General features: G+C 29.4%; 4 protein-coding genes and 1 long non-coding RNA gene across 5 annotated transcripts; all 5 read right to left on the bottom strand.

Moving 5' to 3' along the window:
- Positions 1 to 383: 383 nt before the first annotated feature.
- On the bottom strand, positions 384 to 5803 carry LOC145763538 (uncharacterized). Its single transcript, XM_082575008.1, has 7 exons — positions 5610 to 5803; positions 3453 to 3661; positions 2993 to 3206; positions 2626 to 2767; positions 2333 to 2491; positions 2089 to 2138; positions 384 to 1013 (listed from the first exon to the last, which is right to left on the bottom strand). Exons 1-7 carry the CDS (start codon positions 5718 to 5720, stop codon positions 696 to 698), a joined length of 1203 nt encoding a protein of 400 aa, XP_082431134.1. The 5' UTR covers positions 5721 to 5803; the 3' UTR covers positions 384 to 695.
- A 661-nt stretch (positions 5804 to 6464) lies between these two features.
- On the bottom strand, positions 6465 to 8237 carry LOC145764086 (choline/ethanolamine transporter flvcr2a-like). Its single transcript, XM_082575669.1, has 2 exons — positions 7668 to 8237; positions 6465 to 7432 (listed from the first exon to the last, which is right to left on the bottom strand). Exons 1-2 carry the CDS (start codon positions 8235 to 8237, stop codon positions 6566 to 6568), a joined length of 1437 nt encoding a protein of 478 aa, XP_082431795.1. The 3' UTR covers positions 6465 to 6565.
- A 965-nt stretch (positions 8238 to 9202) lies between these two features.
- Positions 9203 to 17193, bottom strand: LOC145750838 (RNA-binding protein 26-like). The gene is made up of 25 exons (XM_082566915.1): positions 16817 to 17193; positions 16471 to 16589; positions 16251 to 16339; positions 15838 to 15956; positions 15516 to 15575; positions 15117 to 15194; positions 14979 to 15029; positions 14656 to 14756; positions 14195 to 14427; positions 13935 to 14031; positions 13639 to 13728; positions 13370 to 13447; positions 13075 to 13178; positions 12681 to 12848; positions 12272 to 12361; positions 11936 to 12076; positions 11736 to 11861; positions 11508 to 11573; positions 11182 to 11274; positions 10892 to 10996; positions 10520 to 10726; positions 10337 to 10423; positions 10085 to 10165; positions 9713 to 10008; positions 9203 to 9631 (listed from the first exon to the last, which is right to left on the bottom strand). The coding sequence occupies exons 1-24, from the start codon at positions 17086 to 17088 to the stop codon at positions 9733 to 9735; spliced, it is 2931 nt and encodes a 976-aa protein (XP_082423041.1). The 5' UTR covers positions 17089 to 17193; the 3' UTR covers positions 9203 to 9631; positions 9713 to 9732.
- Positions 17194 to 18781: 1588 nt separating this feature from the next.
- Positions 18782 to 22595, bottom strand: LOC145764085 (uncharacterized). The gene is made up of 14 exons (XM_082575667.1): positions 22580 to 22595; positions 22131 to 22229; positions 21723 to 21848; positions 21492 to 21614; positions 21110 to 21232; positions 20926 to 21048; positions 20483 to 20605; positions 20301 to 20423; positions 20122 to 20244; positions 19941 to 20063; positions 19762 to 19884; positions 19463 to 19585; positions 18918 to 19034; positions 18782 to 18786 (listed from the first exon to the last, which is right to left on the bottom strand). Exons 1-14 carry the CDS (start codon positions 22593 to 22595, stop codon positions 18782 to 18784), a joined length of 1470 nt encoding a protein of 489 aa, XP_082431793.1.
- A 128-nt stretch (positions 22596 to 22723) lies between these two features.
- LOC145763944 (uncharacterized) lies at positions 22724 to 23574 on the bottom strand. The gene is made up of 3 exons (XR_014288470.1): positions 23570 to 23574; positions 23246 to 23412; positions 22724 to 22807 (listed from the first exon to the last, which is right to left on the bottom strand). It is a non-coding gene; the product is annotated as an uncharacterized LOC145763944 (long non-coding RNA).
- Positions 23575 to 26778: the final 3204 nt, after the last annotated feature.

Below are 26778 nucleotides of genomic sequence, written 5' to 3'. Positions count from 1 at the left end.
ATGTGTGGTGTAGCAAAAGTTCTTACCACTACACCACTCTGCCGGTGTAACCTTTTAAAACCACAGATATTTATTTGCGGTACCTTAATAAGGTTAAGTCTATCGTTGATTAAATATGATTTGGCAGTGAGGATAACCTGAGTTTGAAGAAATGTTGCCAAATATTTTTAAATTTTAAAAAAACAAAATATCTGTAATAACTTTTTATCCAGAATAACAATAGTTTAATTACAAAAAAATTTGAGAAAAACAAAACAGTTTATACAAATTTAATATTACCCAAAAAATTATAACTTCACATAAGTGTCAAAACAAGATACAATTTAAATAATACAGAATAAGGAATGTGCATAAAATGAAATACTGTTAAATTTTACCAAGCCATAAACGTTTATGCTATAAAGGCAGAGAATATCAATGACAATTTTACTTTGTCATTAACTTGGAAATAAGTTAATTTTAGCAAAGTGAAAAGATGTGAAAAGCAAGAATTATAAAGTAGATTTAACAGAATTATTTACATACATTTTAAATTTGAACAAAGTATTGTAATAAAACGACAGTTGTTCAAAGAACATAATACTGATTAAGTTTAAAACACCTAATAAGCAGCTCAGAGGTAAGTTAACACAATGTTAATGATTTTTTTTGACTTTATATCTAAATAAAAACATTTAACTAAAATTTTACATGGTCTATGCATGATGTTGGCATGTAGCTCCACGGGGTTTAACTTCAACTGTTAAAGTACAATCCAACGGCATTAATACCTTAACAATTGCTGCCCTTAACCCAGGCATATATACTATAAGCATTACTGGGCAAATAACACAGTACATAAGTGCCATAGTACTGGCCGCATTTAAAACCAAGAAATTAACGCCCGCTAGCTGGTCCCCCGGAGTAAAAATGTCGATTACGAAGCAGGTAGATACTGGTGCTGTACAGACAATGTACGTGATGATCAGTTTAATAAGCAACTTTAAAGTCACCTGCAATGCCGGTCTGTGTCTCTAAAAAATAAAATGTAAAGGTTATTGATGTGTATTGCAACTTGTATCTTTTGCAAAAATAAATATTAAAGCCCGGATAAAAAAGGTAATATTCGATTTACAAAAAAGTGAAGGGGTTAGCATTTCAATTTAAGAGTCAAAGAATTGCCTATGCATTTTTAAATTTATCCCTGCTATATTTAATACTGTAAATAATGATTAAATGATTTTTTTGAGTTTTTTTATAGCTCATCGTGCAGCTAAATAGAAGATAAATTACAAAATAAATTAAAGTTTAATTTTAGCCTTGAACGAGATTAACCATAAATTTGAAATTACTTTTGTTTAGGTTTGGGATTATTCAATTAATTGTTTAACAAATCCAAAGATAAATTGATAACGGAAGTAGGCGATAAATTATAAGCTAATATTAAATGCGGAAAATAAATTAATGATATGTAGTTTTAATTATCACTATCATTGCAGCAAAATTAAATATAAACACTCTAGTGATATTACCTATAGATACTTAATATATTAGATTGTGCTTTTTTGTGTTACTATTTATAGCTTGTATGTTAACAACAAACTTGGTAATTTGAATATGAATTATATACATTGTTTTATTCACATTTTTCCTATATGCCAAATGTAAAGTTTTCAAATAAATTTTTTAGAGATAGTATATTTCATAATGTAAGTTATGCATTAATTCAAGGTACATTTGGCGAACGATTTGTATATATAAAATTTAAACCGACCTCAATCGATTTAAAAGCAGCCTTGAGCCACTAGAACAAAAATTGACCTGCGCACAATGATAGGCTAACCGCAAACACCTAATTTATTTCGATAGCGGAATGTTGAATCGTTTAAAGAATGAATCGATTGTTTTTTTTACGGTCGAGAATTATTTACAAAAAATTAATAAATGTGAATATTTACCTATTTAATAAACCACAAATCTATTGGATAAACCACAAATAAATGGATTTTTAACAAATTTGAATTCTATTTGTAATCATACAAAAATCGAATAATAAACGCTTTTAATAAATAGTTAAACTAATAAAAAAAAGAAAAAAATTTAACTTACGTGTATACTAACTATTTGATTTTCCTCCCCATCCTTCTTTAACAGTTTACCTTTAAAAAAATTAAGTTATTTTTAAGGAAAGGCAAACTTAGTATTTTTTGCAACCAAATTTTGCAAACTTTATCTTAAAGCCTTTAAAATAGTTTTTAATCAATACAATATCGACCCCTAATTGGTTTACTTGTACAAGAGTTTAAGCCATTAATCCTATATATACCAATTACATATCAACCATTTGACATACATTTCTTGCCCAACTTCTTGAAAGCACGTGACATTCTTATGGTGTACAACAACATAAAAACCATTGCAATAACCAGAAACAACCATAGAACAACGTATATACCCACTTGAATATTGGTTAAGGGTTGCCAAATGTTGGAACACATATTCACATCGTAAGCTGTAAATTAAAAATTTTTTTTAGCTAAATTAAAAAAAAAATTAAGGTAAAAATAAATGAACGCTTAAACAATTATTAGAATCATGTGTAAAGGTTTACAATAAAATTTGCCATTTTTTAATATTTTAATTTACCCGGAATGCAATAATCAACATCATAAAATGCTGGTAAACAACCACAATATCTGGTACAGTGAAAAAAACCAGCTGGGATGGAATAAGCAAATGGGACCATCCAAGAAAGAATTATGTCCCAGGACAGTTTCTTTTTTAATCTCTGCAAATTAAACAAAACATTTAAAACAAAAGTGAAGCAAAAATTTATTAAAAGTATTTTACATTTTTTTGTAAATCACGTCATGTTATGTCTATTTCAATTCAAAGTTATTTATTTACTTGCTCCAGGCTAAATTTCTTACAATAATGAAGTTATAAAATACAACAACGAAACAACTTATACCCAATGGCAAATTACTTTATTAACCATTATTGCTTCATTTACCGTTCCAAAGCTCCTAACACTATCGTCAGTACAGCTAATCCGCAGTTTTGCGTCAGTAAAACCGATTACTCCAACAAAGTAGGTGCTGTTCTTGATACCACGTGTTAAGGCTACCACATTACAGCTCATACACAGAAACAAAGCGATCGTTAAGGCTCTTCGAAAAGCATACCACTCCATTATAGAACAATCTACTGGGTCGTTATGGTCAAATCTGTGCAAAAATATGGGGTTAAGGGTAAATCACATAGTTTAAAATTAAGGGTGTAGTTTGTAAGCTATAATACTCTGTACAGAGTAAAGTTTGTACTTGTTTAAACATTGTTTAATCTGTTGTAGTGTCTATTCTACACGTTTAGGTAAATTTCACCTACTTCTATTACAAACACTGCAAATTTAGATTAATAAAAATTAGACAATTGAGAAAAAATTTGAGTTTTATAAAAAACAAAGAACTTACGAATATTCCCCAAACGGCAAATTTGCGACTTTACTTTGGGTATTGTGGATTTCGATCGGTATAATGTATACGAAATACTGGTAACAAACGATTACTTGCAAAGCCGCATTGGACAAAATCACGCTGTTCACATATTTGTATACTCGGTATTGCTTTAACTCAGAACGGCGTTGATGGATGGCGTATACGATAAACAAGTTGAAAGCCAGCTAAAAAGTAAAACAAAGTAATGTTCTGGTATGGCATTTCATAAAAGTAAGATTTCAGTTTAAAGTCTTCCCTAAAAGTCTTGGGTTTAAGTCGCATCAATGCGATACTATTTGCCCTTAGGTCTGGGGTTTGCTGATTGCTTAAGCAGGTCTTACCAACGCATACTTTTCCAATAAACTTCCAGTGAAAGAAAATTAATTATTTTATTATTGCATGCCGACCATAATTTTTGATTACGTGGAATATCATATATATGTAATTGCATACTTCAATAAAGTTTTAATTAAGGTAGTATAAAAAAATCTTAAATTTTACAATAATTGGAATAGGTTTTTGTTAAAGTATTTCCCAAACCTTCAAAATCCAATTTGTTCGAAAAAATTGTTAAAATTTTGGTACAGATTTACATACAACGAATAAAATAATATATCGATTATTGATTTTTAATAATTGGATCATTTTTACCATTTGACCTGTGCATATGCTATAGGTTGCTAGCTTTACTACAAAAATTTAAAAATAACAGTTTTTCATAAAAACAACCGACGTCAAAAATAATTATTTTAAAATCATTAAAATGAGACCCGCTAAAAAAATCAATTTAAAGCGGTATTGTTTTTATAAAATATTAAATTTTAAAGCAATTCCTCTGGGAGCATAGATATTTAATGTTGTATGACACAGAATTTTAATTTTTAAACGCTTCAAAAAACCTTTGCCTAGCTTGGGCACAGTTAAATGAAATTCACATCGATGTTGAAAAGATATTTATCAGTCTAAGAATTTTTAAACGGTTAATTGGTAAAAATGATGTAAGGGGCTGCTTGACACGCTGCTGGTATTTGACCTTAAATAATAACAACCGCAATTATATTCAAAATATATTACAAAGCCATGTAAAAGTATGTTACATAATTTTTAAATATGACATTAAACGTATATATGGTTTAAAAATTCTGTTTTAGAATGTTTTTAATTTTTTATTTAAATTTTTTAACATTTTATAAAAATAACACCTTTATAATATGTATTTCTATAAACAAAAATTTAAGTACAGCGGTAACGATTTCACAAATTCGAAGTTGAAAATAGAAAAAACCTTATTTTTTTCCATTTAAATTTCGCTACAAAATTCCGCTACTTATTTTCGTGACAATCGAAACAGTAAATGTCGATCAGTCAAAATTCTTTGTATAATTAAAGTGTGTATTTCCTATTTTTTATTTGATAAATGAACGGGGTTCAATTAATTAATCAAGTCTTGTTTGTAGAGTGAATTACAAAACAATGGGCTGCTTTTGTTGTTACATAATTAGGCGTATTTTGTCCATAACAATATATTAACTTGTTTAATATTTTGCAATATAATTAGGCAATACATTAAACCCTTTTTTACTTATTGTTTTTTTATTTTAAATTTTTTAACTCTAACAAACTTTATTTTTTTTTTTATTTCTGATTTGTCAAAAAATATTAATTTTTTTGCACAAAAAATCAATGTTTCGGTTATATAACTTGTAAATCTATATTCTAAATCTTGACCTGAAATATTATCTTAAATCTGTACATTTAGATAATGGAAAATTAGTTATTCTATATTAAACCAACAAAGTATAAATTATGAATAAGCACAATTTGGTTGGAACATTAAAAGATAATCGTTACCTAAATTTTTGCCTTGTAACATAAACCTAAATAATAAGCGACCTTGTTATATAAATAATATTTTAAAGGTTGCTATTTAAATATATTGGAAACCCAAATTATTGTATTTAAATTTTAATTTCGCCAATATTTAATTGAGTATTTACATGCTAAGATGTTTTGACAGAGACATGCTTTTTTATAAGTCGAATACCAAGTCAAAGGTAAGAAGTTACGTAACAGCTTCCTTTAAATTTAAAAACCCAACACAAGGTTGTATTCATAGAAGATTAATGCACTTACCACGAGCGGTACTGCCACGACTCCAAGGTAAAATTCTGCGCGAACGTATGGATCACATATCTGTACGGTGCTATAATTCAGCGACGTGTTAAACTTATATATCTCATTCATGATTTAGTAATTTAAATCTAACACAATAACCTAAATATTCAAATCCTAGTTCCTTTAGTTATATCGCACTTCCTTTAGCTAGCTTTTCCTGTATATATACATGTAGTTATAGTAGGGAACTTTTAATGAATAAAACACACTGGCATGTGAGCCTATTTTTAACTGACTTAAGCACCGGACTAAAGTAAAAACAAGCGGTTGATGTATTTATTACAAACCCTGTTTTAAGGGGTAGCAAAAATACCGCAAACTTAATAAACCGTAAAGTTAAGCGTTGCCTCTTTGTTGTTATAAACACTGCACTAGTAAAATATATAGCGCAAAACTTTGATAACTATATCTAGTCTTCAGTTCAAATTTTTTTTATTTATATGTTGTCTAGAACCTTACTAACACTGTGTTTTATTTTTATACACTTAAATTTGCATTTTAAATCATCTGTTTTTTTGTTAGTTTTATAAACTTTTAGTAAAAGGCAGTCGTTTTGTATATTTTAATGCAGGTATGTACAATACCGGTATTGCTCTTTAGCGCCATCTAACGAATACTATATTCTGACTTAAAATATTTCGAATTTTTTATTATAAGTTGTTACCCTAATTTAGAAAGGCGGTAAAATATATTATTCAAAATTGTAAAATAGAATTTAAAAATGATAGAATTTATTTATATATTACACAACAAAAAATAATCGAAAAATGCATAAACATAAAATCGTTATATATACCGCTTTTTGAAGAAAAAAATTTAAATTAAAAAAAAATGTAAGTGAAGTATTATCACCGATGTTATTTATATTACATGGCACAGAAATTTGAAGTAAAAAAAAGGTTTAAGACTTGGAATTATTCTTTTTCAACATCATTATCTGGATTTTTTACGCCGTTCTCTGGAAACTTAATCATTTTCGAATTATTGGCCATTTCTCTTTTATAAGTAGGTGATATACAAAATACTGCAACGGCGCAGATGAAATTTGTTACTAGAGTTATTGCGGCCGCTGCTGTTGCATTTACTTCGCTTAACAATAACCTACCAAGCAAAGGATAAGTTAGCCTGAAAAATCCCATTGTACTGATGTTAACCATAGTAACAAACATAGCAGGAACTGGATAGGTAACTTCAATCAAAATTTCGTATAAAGCTGTGTTAGTTATGCCTAAAAACAGGCCTTGTAGCATAACCCCAACGAAAACAACATCCAAGTTTCCGATTTGAATTCCAACCATAACTAATAGACACGATATACACATTACGGAAACTGACCCAGCAACAATTTCCTTGTACTTTTTGGTTGCAGTTATAAAAGGCCCTGCAATAAAAGCGCCAATCGTATATAAGATCCACGCTATGAAAAGTATAAGTCCTGTCTGCGAGTCTATCGTTTTATTGTCAGGAAATCGTTGGTTAAGCATCGATGATAACAAGACGTTATTGTTACGTAGGGTCGGGTTGACGGCACCGAATGTCAGCCACACGACAACAAAAACCTTATCAGCAAATAAACGTTTAACCGTAACCCAAAACTCTTTCATCGTCCCCGATGTATTTTGTTCAAAGTTTTTTTGATTTTTAACAGCAAGCATCGCCTTTGCTTGGGCCTCGCTCGGCGGTGATTTAGGGGTTTTCGAAACAAAGAAGATTGTCAGTAAAAACAAAGACAACGATATTGCGGCCAATACACCAAACATAACAGGTAGAAAATTCTCCACCTAAAACAAAAGTCAAAATTAATTACATACGCCAACTCCGAGTTTGGTGACCATGCCATAATGTACTATAAAATCTTTGTATAAACATTATTACTATTGGCATGTTTTAAATCATTAAATTGATTTTGTCATTTTTTCCCGTCGCTATTAATTGTATATCGTATTTATTATTTACTTTTATCAAAGCGCGAAAAACCAAAATAAAAAAAAAAAAGTTAGTAGGCTAACTCAATACCTGGTTTGTTGTGGCCTGTTCTCGAAGCAGCGAGGCTGGCAAAATCGAGCCGACAGCTTCACCAATACCTCGTCCGACAACTTGAATGGCTACAGCGGTTGCGACTTGATTTGCAGAGAACCACACAGCAGCGGTGGAAGGTGGTATTGACCAGGACAGGATGTTACTAAAGCCCATTATAGCCTGTCCGCACAAGACCAAAGCAAAACCACTTGTAGTCGAAGATCCAATAAGAGTTAACGTAAATCCAAGGGTTAAAGTTGATGTGATTAAAAGCATGGACATTCGATAGTTCATTCTGATTGTCAATACTGTCAGAGGTAACGAGGCGAACAGAAATGCGACAGACTGAATAACCACAAACCAGTCAACTTGCCAAGGTTCTACATTATAATAATGAGCGTAGATATTGTTAATAGGTCCAAAACACGACTGGTTGTAGCCTCGCATCGATATAGCAATTGTTGCTACAGTTAAAATAAGCCACTTGACTTTATATGTTTTGAACTGTTTTGATCCATCTTTGTTTATTGATAATAAGCTTTCGGTATCCGAAGTTACAGGCTCCATTTCGGCAAACAGCAAATCAAGCTTTGTTTTAGCTAGCGGCTTAACTTGGTTCGATTACTTGACTTAAAAATTAACCTAAAGACACATATTTCTAACTCTATAAGTACAAAACCCAACTATCGATCAATGTTACTCAGAAATTTTCTGTTTCCGACACCCTTCCTTTTTAAATGCAGAAACAGCACGATACTAGCATATGCTTTCGAGTCTTAGTATGTTAAACAACAATTTAAACACAAACGTTTGGAAAAGTTATATTTCCTATTACGGCATGCAACAGCAGGCACTTATATAATGCGTAGGATTGAATGAATTCCATAAATCTTATGCGTGGTTACTATGTAAAATTTAACCATTTAATTCGACTGTTTCTACGTTATAATTCCCAGAAATCATGGGTAGGCCTACAACGCCAAAGCCAAGTGCAACTTAACAACCAAAAACTAGGGTATATTTTTATTAATGCTCATAAAATGTATATTATTGTCAATCAAAACTACTTACTTTCTATTAAAATATAACATTCGTATATCTACTAGAAATTACTGGTTAAAATATTTTCTAACTGTCTAACATTTTTCCGCCCGGGGCCCAAAACAATTGACTCATTCTTTCCAAACAAAGATCAATGAATATGTAACTATACAAGATTGTCACAGGCCATAAAAATCAATACAAATTTAATTGAACCTTAGAATTTTAGTTAATTAAATATCAATAGCACTTTGGTTTGATTTCTGTTCATGTAGCTTTAATTATTAAGTTACGCTTCTAGCATTAGAAAGCTAATTAATCGTTTCCGTTTTGCCTTTTTACAAAACCTTCAAAATGAAGTTGGAAAGTGTGTTTTATTTCTATATTTGTAATGTTATTCTAGTATTATAAATATTTATAGTTATTATGCCTATCAATTTATTAATGTAAAGAACTTTAAAATAAATTAAAAATTTGTCAAATCTTTTGTGTTGTATCAAAACTCAAAAATTATTTTTATTTTCAGCAAATTATCAAAAAGTACATCACAAAAATTTGACTAAAATTCAAAACCTATTTTGTTTCCCCTTTCACAGACTTTCAGAATATTTTTAAAACACCTTTTTTGGGTGACAATCTGATCCAATAATATGTACAATACATAACAGCAATAAATAAAAAGAACAAAGAAAAAGTTCAGATAAAAATCGCTTTAAAATAAGGATTGTCATAATATTTTAAAATAAGAACAACCCTGATAATAAGTAAGCACTTTTTTAGTTTTTTTCTTCAAAATTTGACAAATGATAGTTTTAAACTTTTTTCGCAGGAGTAAAAAAGTTTTTATTTGTTATTTGTAAAAATGCACTTTAGTGTCTTTTTAATTCTTCTAGAAATTTCACCAATAAATCTTTAAATTCCTAAAAAAAAACAAAAAAAATTAAAATAATTTATTTGATATCAAAAAATAATTAGAAAATCAAAAATTAAATTAAATTTACTTCTTCTAAAACTCTTGCTCTTAGTGTTTCCAGGATCTTTCTTCTTCTAACTTAACTTCCTCTTCTTCTTCAACATCTGCTCCAGTAAGAAGAGCTTCCTCATCTAACTCTTCCTCCAAGAGCCCGTATCCGAATTCATCTCCATCCTCCGTAGGAGTGTAAGGAGCAACCGGCTCCACGACAACCGAGATGTCATCATCATCATCTTCATGGTCTTCTTTCTCAGCTGTGAGAAGGTGATCCGGACTACGGAGGATTGGACTTCCTTGGTCTACCAAAGAAGGAGGAGAAGAGGTCTAAAAATAATTTTTTTTTTATTTAAAAATAATTTTTCAATTTTGTTTAAATTTTTAAAAATGTTTTAAAACTTACCGCTCCAATAATTTTATTGGGTTGTGATGACCAGACAATGATTAGGTTTCTGTTTTTAAACATGGCACCTTGAGATGCAGCCTTGAAAATAAAAACATAAAAATTAAACAAAAAATCATTCTAATTCTTTATGTATATTTTCAAAAATTTTTTAAACGAAGCATCATCACTTATTTCACAATATTTTAATTTTGCAAAAGTCAATTTAAAAGTCAAGTTAATAAATTTTCTGAACTTTAGTTTTGTACAAACCTGTTCAGCTTCATGTCTTCCTTTAAATTTAACTGTGCAAGTTATTCCTTCTTCATCAAATAAAAACGAGCTTATCTCACCAAACTCCTGCAATAAAAACCCAGTATATAAATAACAAGCGTAAAAAAAACAAAAAAATAAAATTGAATAATTTTTTTTATTTTACAAAAACACAAAACTCACAGAGAAATGTGAGACTACTTCATCTTTCTCATCACTATGGAAACCTGAGATCCGAAGTTCACAGGGTCGCCTGTCCAAGTTAGCCCCAGCTTGGATAAATCGATGGGTGTGACCTCTGCCCCTACCACGACCCCTGCCGCGACCCCTTCTTATTCCCCGGCCCCTCCAGCCACCTCTGTAGGCTGTGACTAACCCCAAAGTGTTGGCCTAAAAAAATTTAAAAACATTTTTTTTTGACAAATTATATTTTTTTAAAATATCCTTAATTTTATTTTAAAATAGTTAAACAATTTTTTCTGTAAAACTTTCACCATAAAATATTAGACAGTTTTAAAGCTTAAGGCAAATTCAATTAAAAAGTCAAGGATTTACCTCAGCTTTAAGTTGACCTAATTTCTTGCGAAGAGTATTTGTATTCTCTCCATTAGCCGAGGCATTAAACAAATCTAATTCTGTGTCTAATAATTCTTTCTGTGCCTAAAGTCAAAAAAACAATGAACTGTTACACATAAATTGACAATAAAAAATACCACATAAAACATTAAATTAAAATTTTATAGAATTTAAAGTTATGTATTATCAATATATAATGAGCTACACTATATGTACCTTCCAAAATTCTATATGTTTTTGCTTTTTAATACAGTGTTACTTTTTCTAACCTGTTTTTGCTTTTCTTGATTAAAACTCAATTTGTTACCAGCCCGCTGTAATGTCTGAAGTCCATCAATAGAAGTTGCTAAAACTTTAAGAGTCTGTAAAAAATTAGGCATCATTATATGTAAAAAATATATTAACAAGCCATTAATATATTTAAACTTTTAACAAATTTAATTTAAGATATATAAGATTACTATTAAACAAAATTAATATAAAATTTAAACAAAGATTATCAGAAGTAAAATAAGGTTTGAAACTGTGGCATAATGTAGTAGATTTTTAGTTTAAAACAAATACTAATAGATACTAACAGGACTTTTCTACTTACACTTATTAACTGAAGTCTGTCTTTTGGTGACATATTTTTATCCGAATCCAACTTCGCAAGCAAAACCTAAGAAAAACCATTCAAGTCATAAAAAAATCATTAAAAACGAAAATTTAATTTTACCAAAGCACATAGCATTAATATTAAAACAAAAATTATACAAAAAAGGCTAAAAAAAGCGTTTTTATCATAAACTTTCCTATAAAACTATACATAGTTTAACTTTACTTTTTGTTGTTCTATCTGCTTTTGAACAAGACCGTTTCTTTGTTTGTGCAATTCTATTTTTTTCTGAAGAACCAGTCGTTGACGTTGAATCGCTTTCTGTTTAGCAGCTTTACGAATCTCAATCAACTAAAACATATTCATAAAATTAGAAAAAAATTCACAAACTAAAATTTTTTTTATTTTATTTTTTTTAAAGTTACCTTCTTCTTGGCTTCGTTATCAGCTTCTAGAGCTTGTTTTTTAGCTTCTAATTCAGCAGCTGTTTCAGGTTTGGTTGGTTCAGTTTTTTCACCAACATCTGTGTTTGAAATCGTTCGTGAAATATTACCTCCAGCAAAAGTCTTCAAAAACATTTCAAAAAAATTATTAAAATCTTGCGTATGAATTTTTTTTTAAATTTAAAATTGTTAAAAACAGTTATACCATTTTACTTATAAATTTAAAAAAGAACTCCAGACACTAAGGTTCAGTTGGTTGATGACAATATATTAATAGTTTTCTAAAAATAAAAAAATAAATAATTTTATTATTCTTACCACATTATCCTTCTTCTCAACAGAAGGAGCAGTGTATTTCATTTGATCGGGTGTCGGTAGTTTTCCTATTCTATCTTTCACAGTTTGTTGCTAAAAAAAAGCAATAAATGTTATAAAAAATGTTTAACCCAAGCCTTATAAGTCAGTTACTAATTAGGGTGATACGATTTAGTTAATACAAATGCTTAAAACTAGCCTCCTGTTTAGTTTTCTATTCTCTAGTCAATAAAAGATTATTTCTTTAACATGCAAACGACAAATCTTGGCTAAACCTATACCATAAATCAGTACATTTTTGCTACACAAAAGTTACTAACGCTTATAATTATAAATGAAGTTGTTCTTTAAACTCAGTATAGTAAAATACAGTAGTTGGGCATCTGTGTTATAATGTATTCATAATACTTACATTTTCTGTGGTGGCAGCACCACTCTGAGAATTATCGTTTGAGTTGAACCAAAAAACTCGGATAAAACGATTGTTTAAAACAGCATCAGTGTCCCTGATGGCAGATCTAGCACTACTTACATGCGCAAACTCAACTAAAGCCTGGTCCGAATGAGCATCATATTTAACCTGTAACCAAACATTAAAAAAAGGGTAAATTTATAAAATAACTAATTTGTTACAAAGATCTTTCAAATAAATTTATAAAATCATAAAAGCAAATTGAAAAATTTCTGTGGTGACTAATATTATAAAATCACTATACTAAAATTGTATTAGCAATATCATTAATAAAGATTATAATAATTTCTTTGTGAATTTACAAGTAGTGTCAAAATCAATAAGTCTCGTTTACTTGAATGTTGTTAATTGCTCCAAACTTGGCAAAATGTTCGTTTAATTTTGTGATGTTGTTTAGTTGAGGTGGAATTTTTTTCACTATTAAAGTTTTATTCGTATCTAAAAAATTAAAACAATTAAGAATTTAACAATGTTCAAAAAAAATTTAGTAACCCCCTTTTTCATTTAAATAAATTATTGTAAGGAATTAGCAATTAAAATCTTGAGGTTCTGGGTTTGATTCTTTCCCCATAGTGGACCTTCTATTAGATAGAAAAATAATAAAGAAAAATAAATAAAATCAAACTTACTATAATTGTTATATGGTTTTTTCAAAGCTGGTTCTTGAATGTTACCATTAGCAGCCCTCTTTCTATCGTTAAAACCACCTAAAACACCAATTTAATTTATACATGGTTCTAAAAATTTAATATTTAAATACACTGTAGTTTAAGTTGAATATTTATATAAAAAAAAGCATGATATTTTATGTGCTAACACTTAGGCCAAAGTTCTGCGTTTAATACCCAGCGTCGGCCCTTTAAACAATTTATAAATTATTTTATGAAAATCTATTTACCCATTGTTCCAGTCGTATTTTGATTGTTTAAATCAGATTGATTCATTAAATTTATTGCTGGTGCCTCTGGGTTATAAGAAGGTGTTATACCTAAATAAAACAAACATTTTTTATTTTACCAAAAAAAGTTTACGTAAAATATTATGGTTCGTCAAAAAAAATCAATAAAAAAGAAATATTTGAAATTTTATATAACTTATTAAAAAAAGTGTACCAAAAAACATATTTACTAAATACTATAAACCCAAAAACATTTTTTAACAAAAAATTTCACAAAAATTGTTATAGTAACTTACGAGGGGTTGGAATAAATGGAGGAGGAGGAATATTCATGTTCATTATTGGGAATCGCTGATGCAGAAACTGTGGGGGCATTGACCCAGGAGGCGGCAACTAAAATATTACCAAAAAAATTTAAAACAATAAACAATACATAAAAAAATTTATGTCTTTTTAAATGAGAAAAAAGGTCTCTTTAAATAAATTTTCCAGATTTTTAAAATAAGAAAAAACTTTGATGTAAAAAAAAAAAATATTTTAAAAAATTTCTACTTACCATTTGCATGTTTTGGGGTGGTGGAGGTATCTGCATTCCCATTGGTGGAATCATCATAGGAGGGGGCGGAGCCTGTACCGGTATTGCCTCAAATTTCGGTCGTTGTGATTCAGTGGATTTTTTGTCCGAGTTGTCTTGATTTGGAGCAGATGTGATTGTTAAATCGTCGACGACAACCGCATCGTTGCCGTGATCATATGGACATAAATCACCCTTCATGCAAAACCCTTTTTCTAAATAAAAAAAAATTGTAGTTTTAAAATTTGGTGCCAAAAAATTAATAAAACATAACAAATCGAAATTTTTTTTAAACTAATTTAATAAAACTTAGTAATATAATTTTGTAGCCCTTAAAAAACACAAACATTAAAGAATCAAAAGTTATCGGTTATACTGTTTCAAATGACATAGCCTAAACTGAAAAACTTGGAAGGGATTTTTTTTTAAAATGATTAACTTACGATCATAGTCCCAACATCTTTCCTTTTTCACAGAAACTTTTTTAACTTCTGGACTTCTACTTCTGTCCGACCTGCTTGGACTGACAGAACTAGATTTTGACCTGAAAATAAAACTGGTGACTTTAGTAAACACAATTAAAAAAAAATTCTACATATTGATATGTGAAAAAGCTCAATGGACAATGCTTTTTAAATTTTGTACACATTTACATTAAAAAAAGATGCTTTTAGTGAAGTCAGATACTTATTGTTTTAAGTATATACATTGTTACAAAACAAAAATCTAATTAGAATTTAGATCCAAGTAAAATCCAATTATTTACCGATGTTTTGGTGATCTTGATTTTCTTGGGGATTGCTGACGTCCATAATTTCTGCAAATATTAATAAACTTGTTGACCTGATAACAAATTTAAAAATGGTAGCTTTAGTAAATTTTAGGGCCTATTGAAGATTTTTACCTTTTTCGGTAAGGAGAGCCTCCTCTTTGCCTTCTTCTCGGTGAGATTGATCTACTTCTCTCTCTTCGACCATGTCTTCTAATAATATTAAAATATTTGTACTTAAAATTTCTAGTTTAAGAATTTATAAAATAGTTTTGCAATTAAAAAAATTGGCAATATGGCCTACATGGTCTCAGGTTCTAAGTTTAATTCCATCTTAGGCAGTGCATAAATTTAAACGAAAAGTGTCATTACATATTTGTTTAAATATTAAAAAAAATTCTAATATAAATGCAAAAAACATAAATAAATATAAATACTAAACCATCTTAGTAGTAGCTATATTACCAGTTAGGCAAATATAAAACAAGTCCTATCAAAAATATCAATTATTTTAAAGATGTTTTTCTTAGATACCTGTTATCTGGAGAACCTCTTCTTCTGCCAGATCTTCTTTCATCGTAATTTCTCCTTCTCCTAAATAACATATTCATACTAAATGGTTTTTTTTTTAAATACTATGAGTCATATAGTTAACTCATTTAAATAATTTAATAAATATAATTTAAAATAAGGTGTTGAATTTATTTAAAAAATATTGTTCATTCTAAAAAAAATGACAACAAAAATATTTATAATAGTTTTATTGAAATTAATACCTTACAACTATCTACTTAACATATCAAATTAACTTTTTTTTACTGTCAATAAAAATTATTTTTAGCTTTAGATTTCTTACGTTTCAGGAGAAATTCTCGTTCGAACACGAATCGGAGATCTTGACCTGGATTTGTATCCAGAATGTTTTTCTTCACGTTTTGGTTTCTTGTTTGGATCCACAACAGAATCTTTAACAGGCTGTTAAAAAAAAAATAAATAAAAATCTCTTTCTAGTAGTTGTAACTTCATTTAAAATATTTTTTATTTACAGTTTATATATTATGAAGAAAATAATAAAACAAAACAAATTAAAGATTGTTTTAATATTTTTTATATATATATACATAAGTCCTAAGTTTTCATTAATTTTAAAATTTTAAATATATAGACGTATGTAAAATATTTTAAAACAATCACTGAATAGTATATTTTAGCTTAAAATTTTCATAAATATATATTTGTTTTAATTTAAAAAAATTAATTTATTTTAACCTCTATGTTAGTAGTAGAATCTGGCAACGTTTCCAAATAAGATTTCGAATTTAAACTCTCAAACAAATTCGCGACAAAACTCTCTGTCTCTAAAAAAGAAAAAAAATGTAAAAATTAAAGCTATAGGCTATATAATTTATTTATTAAATAATTTAAACGTTTAAATTTTCAAATTAGATAAATTTTTTTTTGTTCTAAGAATTGATTCTCAAAAACTCACCTTTTTGCAAAAAAACATCCAATTGTTCTTGGCACAGAGCTTTTAAATCTCCTTCCGATTTATCTTTTTTAACGAGAGCAACTACGTACTTTGCTAATGCATTTGGATCAGCATCACAACTACATAATAAGAAAATTTAAATAATTATAAGTTAATTTATAAAAAGCAACCAAAAATATTGTTTTTAAAATAAAACTAAAAGAAACTGATTAATAAAGAAAAAATTACAAAAAAAGAAATTATGTGAAATTGATTTATTACACAATTTATTTTATCTTTCAAATGATAAAAGATAAAATTTAGATTAAAATTTAATTAAACCAAAATTAAAAAAATAACTACTTACACAGGACTCAAGTTCTTCACTAACCAGGATTTTAAAGCATCAACATTATCGATGGCAACCATTTTAAATCTTAATAGTCTAATGAAAAGATTAAATTTAGTATTAACAGATATATAAACGAGCCAAAAACATATATACTTCAATTGTCCAGTCTGGAAAGTAGGGCAGCGTGCATGCACAAGATTTTTTTCGTTAAAAAAATGCACGCCTGAAATTGGCGTTTTGCACGCCTTTAAAAGTGAATACAAAGTTAAAGGTAAATACGCTAACATAAATCACGCATCGACCGAAAATTTTTGTGCGCGTGGACACGCGGTCACGCCGATTTTTACGCTTGCACGCATGAGATCTCATCGAAAACTGACATACTATTCAGACTGGACAATTGTTAACTTTAAACTGGGTTTTAGGTTTATATAAAAGTTATAATCAGTAAATAATTGACATTGTAGCCCACAAGACAAAACAAAGCAAAGCAGAAATTGGTACCAAATATTAATAGTATAATTTGTTAATTAAACTTTATTCAATCTTTTTAACTAAAAAATTGGGGTTTGATTTATTAATAAATGTATATATAATTTAAAAAAATTTTTTAAATAACAAGCTATAAATGTTGGATCTCTATTACTTTCGCACGCCCGAATTTAACAAGGCGTTATAACTTAAGTATGGCAATTGTTCAACCAGACATTAAAAATTAGTTGAAATATGTTTCAATGAGTATAACTTAGTCCGCTTTACGAGTCAGATGTGTTAATAGGTAAACTGAATATAAGAGGGTTAGGGTAAGGGTTTAATTTATGCAACTTCTTTGTTTAATAACATGTGCCGTATTTCGGTTACACACCCTGTTTATGTAGGGCGTGCGAAACTAAGAGAGATCCTAAATTTTACCATATTTTTTTTTTTTTTAGTGTATGTCTTTATCCTTGATGTGGGAAAGTCGAATGCGCGACTTAAACATAGAGTAACATCAGTTACTCCGACCCAGTCTCGAGTTGCCTGTGGCAGTTTGGGATATTATAGATTATAATTGCCCGATTAATTATATACTGCTGATTAAGTGCTGGCTCAGCAGAAGTTTATACCGTTTATAGCGCCTTACTCAAAGGCGCTACAGCATGATATCAGTGGGGATTGAACACACGACCTCATGTGTGGTGTAGCAAGTGTTCTTACCACTACACCACGCTGCCGGTATTAATATTTTTTGTCTGTCAGTCTGTTTAAATATAACGTTCTATTATAAAGTAAAATAACAAAAAAATGCAAAACTTTTAAATAAGCTAATATTTGACAGTCTGGTTTTAATAGTTCTGTATGCTGTTAATTTTTTTAGTTTTACTAATAATATAATTAAATTAATTTTTAACACGGAAATTTAAAAAGACTGACTGGCAGTGACAGATACATACAAAAATACCCAATATAAAGCGTTAAATTTTAATAAACATCTTGTCCGACTCTAGTTGAAAATGAACGATTATAAAACAATCCAAAAAACGTATAAAATGATTAAGAAACTAATTTTCAGTTCTATCCTGGCAGACAAACGCGACCTACTCATGTAAAACAAAGATTGTGATATTTGCAAAAATGAAGATTGTAACGATTTTTGTCCTGTGACACATGTCATAAAAACTTCCACGGTTTTAACAGAGTTCTAATTAATTTTTAAAAAAATTGTATTTTTGTTTTTGTTAGGTTAATAAATTTAGGCATGTAAAACCATTAAAAAAAAATAAATATATTTTATCACACTGTTGCATAAACATAAAATTTAATTTAAACGTTTATTAGCATTTAAAATTCCCCAACACAAATAAATTCTATATTTTACTGATTTACTAAGTACATAATGTTTTAGTTACACAAATCTTTAACAGGTATATAAACACAACAACAAACAAACAGCAAAATTCGTAAACTTTGTTGGTTTGAATTATAACGATGTTCTTTGCTTTAAGCTGTAAAAAAGTAAATTTAAAGTTTTTAAAAGATAAGCAAATCTAGTTAAAGAATTAAAAAGTTTACATTAAAATAAGTTATATAAAGTAAATGCATAGAGTAAAAATTTATCATAATAAATTGTCCTAACCTTCGCACTTTTCTGGCCTATACCCTTGTTTACACTGACATGTAAAACCACCAGCCTCGTTTACACAGCTCGAAAAATGTCCACAGTCATGAAGATTTTGTTGACATTCGTTAATATCTAAATTTCAAATATCACCAAACAGTTTATTTAAATTCATTTTTTTAGTAAATTATAATTAGTTTAATATTGATGTATACTTTTGCAAATCAGCATTAGACCTAGAAGTTGCCGACAGCGTGGCAGTGGTAAAAACACTTGGTACACCACACATGAGGTCGTGGGTTTAATCCCCATTGATTTCATGCTGTAGCGCCCTTGAGTAAGGCGCTATAAACGGTATAAACTTCTGCTGAGCCAGCACTTTATCAGCAGCATAATTATCGGGCAATTATAATTTATAATATCCTAAACTGCCACAGGCAACTCGAGACTGGGTCGGAGTAACTGATGTTACTCTATGTTTAAGTCGCGCATTCGACTTTCCCACATCGAGGATAAAGATATATACAAAAAAAAGTTATATAAAAATATTTAAAATATATTACCCGTGCAATTTTTTCCATTTCCTTGATATCCTGGTTTACATTTACAAGTATAACTTCCAGCTGTGTTTGTACAAGCTGAGTTTGAGCCACAAGCATTACTACTTCCTTGACATTCATCAATATCTAAATTTTTTATGTTTTTTAGTTAAATGTTATTTGATTTAAACATTAATAATAAAATTAAATTACATTTTTTTTTTTATTTAGTGCTACCACAAAATTACACACACTAAGATTATATTTCACAAAAAAACATCAACATTTATATATTAGAAGTAATTAACTTATAATTTAAAAACCTGTGCAAGTTTGTCCATTTTCTTCATATCCTGGTTTACATTTACAAATAAAACTTCCAGCTGTGTTTGTACAAGTTGCATCTGAACTGCAAGCATTACTATTCACTTGGCATTCATTAATATCTAAAAAAAAAAAAAAAGTTAGTTTTTATTAATTTAAATCCAAATTTTGTTTTTACCTGAGCATGTTTGTCCATTTCCAGTGTATCCCGAATTACATGCACAAGTAAAACCTCCAACCGTGTTTGTACAAACTGCATTTGATCCGCAAGCGTTACTATTGACCGTGCATTCATTAATATCTAAAAAATTGCAGAATAAGTAAAATCCGATTAATTGGAATTTAGATTTTGTTTTCACCTGAGCATGTTTGTCCATTTCCAGTGTACCCCGAATTACATGCACAAGTAAAACTTCCAACTGTGTTTGTACAAGTTGCATCTGAACTGCAAGCATTACTATTCACTGTGCATTCATTAATATCTAAAAAAAACGCAAAAGTTGGTTTTTATTAATTTAAATCCAAATTTTGTTTTTACCTGAGCATGTCTGTCCATTTCCAGTGTATCCCGAATTACATGCACAAGTAAAACTTCCAGGTGTGTTTGTACAAGTTGCTTTTGGACTGCAAGCATTACTATTCACTTGGCATTCATTTATATCTAAAAAAAGGCAAAAAAAGATAATTTTTTATTAAAATAAATCAAAATTGTGTTCTTACCTGTACAACTTTGTCCATCTTTAGTGTACCCTGGTTGACATTCACAAGTAAAACTTCCAACAGTGTTTGAACAAGCACCACCTGGACCACATTTACCACTATCCTCTTGACATTCATCAACATCTAAATATGATGTTCTTTATTTAAAACATACGGTGATCTTTGACTAAAAATCATTTTCAAATATTGCACAAATAATCAAATAACAATTTTAGCTAATTCAGTGGTAGAACAAAATAAGTATAAGTTAGGCCACGAGGTCACAAAATAGTGTTTAAATAAAATTGCTTGTATGTTGGAAAGGTTTATAATAAACCGTTTAGGAACTGTTGTCATATTTTACATTGAGAAATCCGCAAACGAATATTTTACAAGGTTAAAAATAAGTTGTTATGATTAAATCAACAATACATTAATAAGTAATTAATTTATGTTTTAAAAACCTGAGCATGTTTGTCCATTTCCAGTGTATCCTGTATTACACACACAAGTAAAACTTCCAGCTGTGTTTGTACAAACTGCGTTCGAGCTGCAAGCATTACTATTCACTTGGCATTCATCAATATCTAGAAAAAAAAAGGAAAAAGGGTAAATTTTGGTAAATTAAAATCTAACTTTTGTTTTTACCTGTGCAAGTTTGTCCATTTCCAGTGTACCCCGAATTACATGCACAAGTAAAACTCCCAACTGTGTTTGTACAAGTTGCATCTGATCCGCAAGCATTACTATTCACTTGGCATTCATCAATATCTAAATTTTACCCTTTCTGTTAATAAGTTTTACACTAAATGTCATATTTATTAAGAAATCATTATTAAATTAATTTATTAAATAGATTAGATAATTTAATTAGTATTTTTTTACAATTAGTAGTTAACGAAATGTTTTAAATTTCGTAGTATTTTATGTTAATCAGACCGAAAAATACTTCAGTAAACCTATTCTTTAAATTTGTAAATCAGCATTAACCTTATTTAATAAAAACAGCAAAAGTTAACCAATAAAAAACCTGTGCAAGTATATCCATTTCCTGTGTATCCTATATTACACGCACAAGTAAAACTCCCAATCGTGTTTGTACAAGTTGCACTTGAACTACAGTTATTAAGGTTTTCTCGGCATTCATCAATATCTAAATTTAAATTTGATTTTTTGTAACACAAATATGATAGGTTAGGTTATCTTTTTCAGGACATGTTGTAGAATTTTATAATACGATAACCATTTTTAGTTTAAAGACCTATACAAGCTTCTTCATCGCGTATATATCCAGGTTTGCATCGACAAGCATAACTTCCATATGTGTTTGTACAAACTTCATTTTGTTGACAACTACCAGCTTCTCCGGTTTCACATTCATTAATATCTGAAAAATAATAGTAATGCCTTAATTTAAATACACATGGTCGATATATGGTCGCAACCTAATACATTTGTGCACTAAGTGACCAATATCCTAACGTTGTTTTGAATAATCTTAATATTTTTAGTAAATTTATTGATTACTAACTAAAAGTAAATATAACACCCTAAGTAATTAGAACTGAAGTTTACGTTATTTAAAAAAACTAAAAAACTTTTATGTTGTTTTTTGTTGAAACTAATATTTTAACTTTATTCAATAAAAGATAAATTTTGACTTTCTCACCGGCACAGTCTTCTCCATTAAACCCAGCATTGCATATGGTTGTGGTTACACCTCTACCAGAACATGTAACGTTTTTGTTAGGCAGATAAATATCCCCTTCTATAAATATATAAATAGTAATCAACATTAATAAAATAATAACGATTTACTTTTAAAAATAATTAAAATGTTAAAAACTAAAACATTTGCAAAGGATGTTCGTTGTTTAAAAATGTGGATCACCTGTACTTTACGATTCTCAAAAAAGACCGTAAAGTAAAAGAAAGTAAGACAAATTTTCCAACCCACCTTCTAGGCAATTTAACAACACCACCTTTTTTGTTTTAGTGGAAACATATATTTACCAAAAGCTAAATTAGTTGGTATTGGATGTGTTAACGAAACAAACTCTTGCAATGCTCGTCAAATTACTCGGTTTTAAAACACTTTTAAGTCGTTAATATGCAAACCTGGCAAAGTTAACATAATACTAAGTTTGAGGTACAACTGTTAGACTGTTACAATATGTCTAAACATTTGAAATACAAATTATACATTTGTAAAAAAGATCACCTTGTCGTACATAATTTCCGTCAACAAGACAACCACAACCAGCCGATCGTACGCATCTATTTCCTTCCTTAATCCGGTTACTATCCGAACACACACAGTCTTCTACAGTACCTTGTATAGCGCAGCTAAAATACAAAAACGTATTAGCTACATCTTGTGTGGGTAAATAATTGTAGCACGCAATTTATTGTTAAAGTTTAGTTGACAATATCGTGAAATAATAAATAAATTGCTTATAGTTAGGGTCGTTTTCTTTTAGAGGTAAAAAGGAAGTAATAAAAAAAGTATTAATAATTGCTATTATAAAATACTCACAACCCATCATAAGGTATTTAAAGACTATAAGGTAAAAGTTAAGGTGTATATATTTAAGTTACATTATAATTGGGGTGAAAAAATCTAAATTTATATGTTTTTAAAAACTATACAAAAATGGTGACTGAAACGGTTGGACAAAAAACGTAAATAATTTTATTTTAGACTTTACCACTTGTGCTTAAAGCTAATACTAATTATGCAATTAAAATTCTTAGAGTTAGCTTAGACATCAAGTAGATTCTTACTTATTGGTGGCATTTGGAAACAGACAAGAGTTGGAACAAGGAGAAGCACATGCTTGGTACACGCTACCTCGTGGACAGGAGGGTAGTGGAGTGTTCGTAGTAGACCTCCAGTTACATACTTCCGTAACTCCTTCGTTTTTACATTTATCAGCATAGGCTTGTAAAGCCTAAAAAACAAAAAAATTTTTTACCAAAGTTTTTAATAAGTTACGAATTTATTAAACTTTCATCGTGAACCTTAGAGGGTACATTGTTAATTTTGTTTTATTTATTAAAGTCCTTTAGAAATGCGGTTGGGCTTAAAACAAAGTTACTTCAACACACCTCGGTTAAAACTTGTCTATCTCCGTTGGTAGCGCAGCAATCGTAAACGCACTTCTCAAAATATCCACTAACATCAACCGTTGCGTTGCAAGCAGCAAGACTAGAACTTGGGTCTGTTAAAGCCCCGCAAAATTCGGTGGTTTCCCTAAAATTTAACAGCCCGAAATGATTCAAATTAAATTGAGTATAAAAAGATGGATAACAAATTTTTCTAACTGAGTGATGTAACATAAAAAGTACATATAAAGTTCAATGATTAATCTGTACCGCGCTTGTTGTATTAATAAGTCCCTGCAATAAATAAAGAAATTTTTACCATCGTTCTGGGTCAGCACATTCAAAAGGTGGTGGGGTGGGGTTGGTGCAACTACCTACTTGATAAGATTGAGCAAACACCTGAAAACTGGTAACAACTTCACCGCTTTCTGTGGTTAAGTCGTCAGCGGGATTACTATTATAAGTTCCACAAATTCCATTAACCTTAAGAAAAATACAACGAAAAAATATAAAGCGAAAACTGCGAACAAACGACAATAATTTTTGTACTCAATTAAACTAAATGTATCAAAAAGAAAATATAAAACACCATTGAATAAATTAAAACCCTCTATAAAAATTCAGGCCAATTAAAATGTAATACCATTAAAAAATTGTTTTAAATCAGCATTTGTTTTAAACTAATTTCTAAAAAATTGATTGAACTTACTTTTCCTTTGTAAAAAGGTTGAAGTGTAATTGTAACGGCATGCCCGTTATAAGTAACCCTTAGACCAGAAGTTGTAGAAAGAACAACACCCAATCCAGAAGGAGTAACGGAAACACCGTCAGCATTATAGCCTAGCACTGCTATTGAATTAACCTATTAAAGTAAAATAGACTTGTAAAAAAATGTGCAAGACTTGGCGTTTTTAGATATTTTAAAACAGGTCGTAAAAGCACAAGCTACCCCAAAAAATTAAAACCTTTTATCCTTAAAGAAATTTTAAAGATTTAAAATTTTTTTTTTTTTTAAACTAACCAAGATTTGTCTATTTTGTCCAAGTCGAATGATCAGGTCTCCACCTTGAAGAGACACTTCGACATAATCGACATAAGACACAACCGTGTTGCCATTCCTGTTCGCATTTTTCGCAGTCACAGAAAACCACCTTCTATCTCCGGTAGCAAGACTGTTGGTTCTTGCCAAGTAATAAATACAAGTTCCCTGGAAGTCGAACCAACCGCTACCGTCAAATGTCAAGTAATGAGGATCGCCATACGCGGTACACCCGGCAGGACCTATAAATATCACAACCTATTTGTTACAGAGTATTTTCAAATTAAAAAACAATGCTTTAAAATTGACCCCCAAAATATTATATTTACTTAAATGTTTATATTATTTATAGAAAAAATATATTAAAATACCCTTAAAAATATTATTTATTTACTTATATAACACACAAGAGTTTAAAATTGACCCCCACAAATATATATTATTTTAGTTGAATGTTTAAAAAATAAAACAAAATTTGTTTAAAATTTGTTTGTTAAAACTGTTAATTTCGTTACAACCTGAGTTTTTAAATAAGCTTATCTCAACATACACTATTCGCTCTTTAGCCCGGCGTTTACAGATAGCTCAAACACGTTCTAATATCAAACCCTTACTCGATTAACATATCAAAAAAAACCTTTGAAATAGATTTGACCAAACAATTGCACTTACTAGCTGCGCTTTCGCAGATGTATCGTTGAGGATTTGCGCATGGAATATCGTTTGAGATCATATCGCTTAAATCTAAATGATAGCACATAGCAGTTCCAGGAGTATTATTACTCCCATCTCCTTCTTGTGTTGCGGAGTTATGTGGCCACACTAAAGTAGCATTCGCGTCGCTCGATTGTCGGGCTCTGATAAAGAAATTTTTGTCACCGTCTAAAAAAAAACAATAAAAATTTGACATAAAAAAATTTAAAAAAAACAACATGAACGACATGTTTTCTTTAAAATGGTAGAAAAACAACTAATGTTATAGATGAAAATTTACTAAATTATAAAATAAAAACAATATCTCACCAAGAGAATTTATTTCTGTCCTTAGGAAATTATGAAGAGCCATTGTTCCAACCATAGCAAGATTCCCACCTCTATTCTGGCAAGATGATATTGCGTTTTCGAACGTTAATTTGTCATCGGAAAAAAAGTATCTCTTCGTTTCAAATTCGACCCATTGACCAGATACAACAGACAACACGGCAAGATTCAAGAAAATACTAACAACCACATTTTTCATATTCATATTCATAAATAAAACTGCTTGATTACGAAGAAATAAATATACCTAAAAACACTACGAACATTAAACAATACAAGTTAAAATTTGTTTTGCTGCACGACCTATGATTATCAACTAAGTTAAAATCGCATTTTTCTGTTCGCTATAGGTTTATATACCCAAGTGTTTCTATTACCTAAACTTTGGGAAGCTTTATTCGTAATATGGAGTTCGAAATTTTGATAACAAATGAGTTTTTTATTCACAAGTCCCAACTTTGATAAAAAAGTGAAAGTTATAATAAATTATATTAAAAAGTGTATGCCCAATATATATGATTAAATACCAACACATTTTCGCTTTGGAGCTCACGGAAATCACTTTGTATTGTGAATTGGCATAGCGAAAGAAAAATGGGAATATACTAAGTAAAACTATGAATCGAATTTGAGTAATGATCCAATTTAAAAAAGTGGTTATATCTTTCCCAATTAATTTGCAATTGATTTACTGTAATAAGAACTCAACGGAAGAAACCGTTAATCAATTTACGTTGCCTTATTGTACTTAGTGTTTAAATATATACTATATCGGGGAAGCTGCCAATATTACAGAAAATAGATTGAGATTTTCCATTCCTCCATATTCTCGATTTTATTGCTCATTATCGCAACTTTTTCATTGGTTGAAAGCTTTAACATTTTTTATCAGCATCAAATGACTGTCTTTTGAAATATATAAATGATCTCAATTTTCAACTTTTAATAATGAAAATAATAAAATGCTTACCTGGTTTCGTGTATATCAGTTTTATATTGTGTCATTTAAATCCATAAGGTACCCCTGTTTTAAGATATCCTTTTAAATGTATTTTGCTTTGGTTACAGCTTTTTTTTGCGAATACTTGATTGCCTTTTTTGCTTCATAATTCACTTATTATAAAACCGTGCT

This window comes from Corella eumyota, chromosome 1 (assembly GCF_963082875.1).
Source record: "Corella eumyota chromosome 1, kaCorEumy4.1, whole genome shotgun sequence".
NCBI classification, from domain to species: Eukaryota; Metazoa; Chordata; class Ascidiacea; order Phlebobranchia; family Corellidae; genus Corella; species Corella eumyota.
The sequence above is the reverse complement of the archived record's forward strand: the minus strand, read 5'-3'. Positions and strand labels throughout refer to the sequence as shown.